Source organism: Brassica oleracea, chromosome C4, assembly GCF_000695525.1.
Source record: "Brassica oleracea var. oleracea cultivar TO1000 chromosome C4, BOL, whole genome shotgun sequence".
NCBI classification, from domain to species: domain Eukaryota; kingdom Viridiplantae; phylum Streptophyta; class Magnoliopsida; order Brassicales; family Brassicaceae; genus Brassica; species Brassica oleracea.
The window spans coordinates 2,723,379-2,728,006 of record NC_027751.1 but is presented as its reverse complement, the minus strand read 5'-3'; the positions used below and the strand labels follow the sequence as shown (position 1 = coordinate 2,728,006).

The 4,628-nt window shown below is 33.0% G+C and overlaps 1 protein-coding gene across 1 annotated transcript; it reads left to right on the top strand.

Moving 5' to 3' along the window:
• The first annotated feature begins 1,214 nt into the window (after positions 1–1,214).
• On the top strand, positions 1,215–2,534 carry LOC106340848 (basic endochitinase CHB4-like). The gene is made up of 2 exons (XM_013779679.1): positions 1,215–1,665; positions 1,960–2,534. Exons 1-2 carry the CDS (start codon positions 1,236–1,238, stop codon positions 2,352–2,354), a joined length of 825 nt encoding a protein of 274 aa, XP_013635133.1. The 5' UTR covers positions 1,215–1,235; the 3' UTR covers positions 2,355–2,534.
• The last annotated feature ends 2,094 nt before the right edge of the window (positions 2,535–4,628 follow it).

Below are 4,628 nucleotides of genomic sequence, written 5' to 3'. Positions count from 1 at the left end.
CAATAGGAAAGCAGACACTATCACGAAGCTACATGAGCAGGTTCGTTCAAACATTGAAGCCAAAACCGAAGGATACAAAAGATATGCCAACAAGAAGAAAAAGGAGGTGATCTTTAAAGAGGGTGATCGTATTTGGGTTCACTTGAGGAAAGAACGATTTCCAGAAGAAAGAAAGTCGAAACTTATGCCTCGGATTAATAACTATTTCAAAAATAGTAATATCTATATATAAAAACAAATTTATTTTAATATATTTTCATTTTTATAATAGTATATATAAATTTTATGTAAATTTTGTAATATTATACATAGAAATAATTAAAAACATTATATATTTTTTTTATTTTTAAATTATTGTTAATATTTTATATATATTAATATTATTTTTTATTTATTTTGAGGATCAAAATCCGGATCCGGATATCCGCCGGATATTATAATTTTTAGAAAGATATCCGACTCCCGGATATCCGCGAACCCCGGATTCGGATAAGGATAATAAAATTATGGATCCGTCGGATAAGGATCCGGATCCGAATATCTTAAAATTGTCCGGATACCCGATCCGTTCCAGGCCTAGTTGTAACACCCCGCATGAGTTGACTACGACTTGCTTTATCAATTGTGTTCGGTTTGGTTACTTCGTTCTATAAAACAATTTTGTTAGTTGTCTAAGTATATTTTTGATTTTGATTTTTTTTTACGTACACCGGTTTTAAAATCATAAGAACTTAGTTTTGGTATTTACTATATTTTTATTTATTATCCAGTCTAAGCAGTAAGAGCACTATTACTACATTCATTGATTAGCTAGATAATTTTGTTCAGTAGAAATTCATCTTCTTGCAATTTTTATCTTCTAATGACCAGCAAAAAAAAATTGAATGATTCAGTGAGAAACCTCAAACTTTTGAACTGATACAAACTTGTTTATCTACATCAAGGTATATTTAGAATGATTTCAATATAATTAACTTGTTTTTCAAAACAAAATGACCGAATTCATAACCCACATGAAATTTTTTGGGTCATCGACTTATTATGTAATGGTACAAAACTGGGTACAAAAGGGTCCATCGATTTGGACTAAGAAAAAGCAAATTGATAATCGCGAAATACCTAACCTTGATACAAAATATCATTTAAATAGACAAAATTTTACACTATAAATACAAACACACACCACCTTCATTTCTTCACACACAACTATTTCTCCCACTCACAAAACAAAAAAAATGGCTACCCAAATATCGATTTTAAAAAACACTCTCGTCCTTTTTCTCTTCACCTTAACCATCCTAACAAAAACCGCGTTCTCTCAACACTGCGGTTTTACAGGATGTGCGAGTTTCATGTGCTGCAGTAGGTATGGATACTGTGGCACCACAGCCGATTATTGTGGCACAGGATGCAGAAGCGGACCTTGCAGCTACGAAAGCGGTGGTGTAGGTCTCAACGCTGGCCCACGTGATAGAATTGCAAATGTTGTCACACCAGCAGTTTTTGCTGGTATCATGAGCAAAGTAGAAAACGGCTGCCCAGCAAAAGGTTTCTACACTCGTCAGGCTTTCATCTCGGCTGCTCAATCGTTCCCGGCCTATCGAGGAACCGTCGCTAAGCGTGAAATCGCCGCCATGTTGGCTCAGTTCTCACACGAATCTGATAGTAAGTGTTCACCATTAAACCTTCTAGTTTCACTTGCATGAGTCTATGTCTACTGCAGCATAATTAATACCCATAACTGATACTGCGAAAAATTATATGTTTATAAACATCAAAAGTACTTGCCTCTATTAGCCCCAGTAGGCTAATATATGTATCAAAATTTCATGGGTACACAAATGATATTTTTTATTATAAAGAATGTTTTATTTGTTTATGGGAATATTTTATTTATTTAACAAATTACTTTTGGACATCTAACTCTTTTTTTAAAATAAAACCGGATATTTTGTAAAGGTTTTTGTTACAAAGAAGAAATAGCAAGAGGAAGGTACTGCCAAGCTAGCTCAGTCTACCCTTGTCAACCGGGAAAGAACTACTACGGTCGTGGTCCTATCCAAATCACGTGGAACGAGAACTACGGTGCAGCCGGAAAGTTCCTTGGACTCCCTCTATTGACTGATCCAGATATGGTGGCTCGTAATCCTGATGTGGCCTTTAAGTGTGCCATGTGGTTCTGGAACGAAAAGGTTCGTCCCGTCGTGGACCAAGGCTTTGGAGCCACCACACGTAGGATTAACGGTGGGGAGTGCGACGGTGGGAGTCCGACAAGGGTGCAAAGCAGAGTTAATCGCTACTTGGAGTTCTGTAGGCAGTTTGGGATCTCTCCTGGAACAAGTCTTAGTTGTTAAAGACATTAAATGTGGTTAATATGGCAACCTTCATGCTATCATGTTGGTCTCGCGCGTGTGAGTTAATAAGTAAATGGTGTGTGAATAAAAAGGTTATGAGGTGTAACCTAATGAATGTAACATACTATCATGTGTTGTCTGTATCAGTTGTCATAAAATAATGTATCCATAATAAACACTTGTGATTCTTCTCTTTTGCAGGTTAGTTCTTTCACTTTGTCTCTTTTTCTGTTTTGTTTCTCTCTTAATCTCTCACTGTTTTTCTCTGTTTTGTTTATGCAAGACTTTGTTTTACCAAACTTATTTTTCATTCATTCTTGCATAACATCTTATAGTCGATCACACTTGACCTTTATAGTAGACTCCTTACTGACTCTAATCATATTTCCTTGCTCACTTAAACCTAGTCCATACTTCTAGTCTTTAGACTAATCTTACACTCCAAACTTTACTATTCTAACAACTCTTACCAACTTCATAATACAACAACTCTTAACTTATATTAGTTAACAACTAACTAGTTAATACCTTAACTTACTAACGACTTGTTGACTTGAAACTTCTTCTTTCTCTTTCGCTTTTCAATCTTGCTTCTTCTTACCTTTTTGTTCTTCTTCTTCTCACTTGACTTAGTTAACAACTAACTAGTTAATATTCTTTCATTTGTAGGTTTTACTCAAGGAATCACTTCTCAACAAACACATTTACAACATTTACACCCTTTTTAATGACTATTGCAAACAAATCTTACAGAGGAGTGTTACACGTAAATAACAATGTTTTCCCAAAATTTTCAGTAACAAGGACCGATCGATATATACGTCTAAGAAAGTTGATGCATTGTCGAATCAAAGAAGAAACTGTCATTAACACTAGAGGGTTTGTTTCAACTTGTTTTCGTTGCTGTAAGGATTGTTAAGTATTGCTTTGGAACTAGGGAAAATGTCTCATAAATAACAAAATAGTTATAGATAAGATGGTCATGGTCCACTCAAACGTAAAATGAGTGTGGACTTACACATGCGTGATAGGGTTCATAAGCATACAGTTCACAACCGACGTCAAGCGGCAATATTTCAATGGCTTCTTATTTGTCCTCTTCGCCGAACGACCCTTTTAGCAGTCAGACGCTTACTCTCTTAAATCATGAAGATGATTATTTCACATCTAAGAAAAAAAATTTGTTATGCCGATAGTATTTTTGTAACTTTTAAGTTGATTTCTTAACAATATTTTTATATGTAAAGGCTAGTTTATCTTCAAATGAATAGTAAATTACCTTTTACGTGAACAAATATATATATATAAGGTTTTAACAAATAACTGTATATGTACAAAATCTAGGATTAGCACAAACTACATTGACTATGATGTGCTTAAGTATTTTTTGAGGTGGCTGCAGAACACCATACTTTATCAATTTTACTTGATCCTAAAACAAACTTTTAGTTTGATACCTACATTTCCTTGCAAACACACAAATTCCTTATAATCACACATTGACTCTTTACAAGAATTTCCGAAAAACCTTTAGGGAAAAAAACCTATAAAGTTTTTTCCTAAAACTTTGTGAACTCTCCTATTCATTTTTCTCTTTGCGTTTTGGTGTCTAATCTGTTGCCTAAATTGTCATTTATAGTTCAGAACTTCTCCCACAGAAGCTAAGCCACTCCGCAATTTTTAACACGAATATTTTTGTTATTCTTTAAACTTGTCCACTTTTTCTAACTAAGGTTAGATTTTCTTATTTCCAACGACTTTCCCTAAGTAATCTTCAATTTTTTTTTCTTATAAACTCGAGGTATCCGACGACTGACCTAATCAATTAATTTTCTAGAGGTTTATCCCTTATATATTATTTGTGAAACATTACAACTTTTTTTTGTAGCCACATGTCATCATTAGGATGATTCTTAAAATTACTAGAGAAATAGGTCGGTCCATCTATATATATAATAAACTTTTTATTAAACTAACCATAAATTCATTATTAATGTCAATTATTATTTCCTTAAATAAAAATTACGAAATTGCCTAATGTGGGTAAAGTATATATGACAATTAATGATTTTGAATAAAAAAGATCTGATAAAAAAAATGTATCTTCTATCAAATTTGTTTAATTTAAAACTATTAAAATAACTTTAAAAAAAACAAAATAACCATATTATAAAAATTTAGATTTTTCTGTATATTTTATATTTTGAATTTTAAAAAATGACTATAAATTACTAAAACTGTTAAAAGTCTCACATTCAAATTTTGCGATCCATG

Excerpts from the sequence above, each read along its gene's own strand:
- LOC106340848 (XM_013779679.1), top strand. The coding sequence starts at position 1,236 with ATGGCTACCCAAATATCGATTTTAAAAAACACTCTCGTCCTTTTTCTC. Across the intron at positions 1,666-1,959 it reads GTTCTCACACGAATCTGATA|GTTTTTGTTACAAAGAAGAA; the intron begins GTAAGTGTTCAC and ends TATTTTGTAAAG.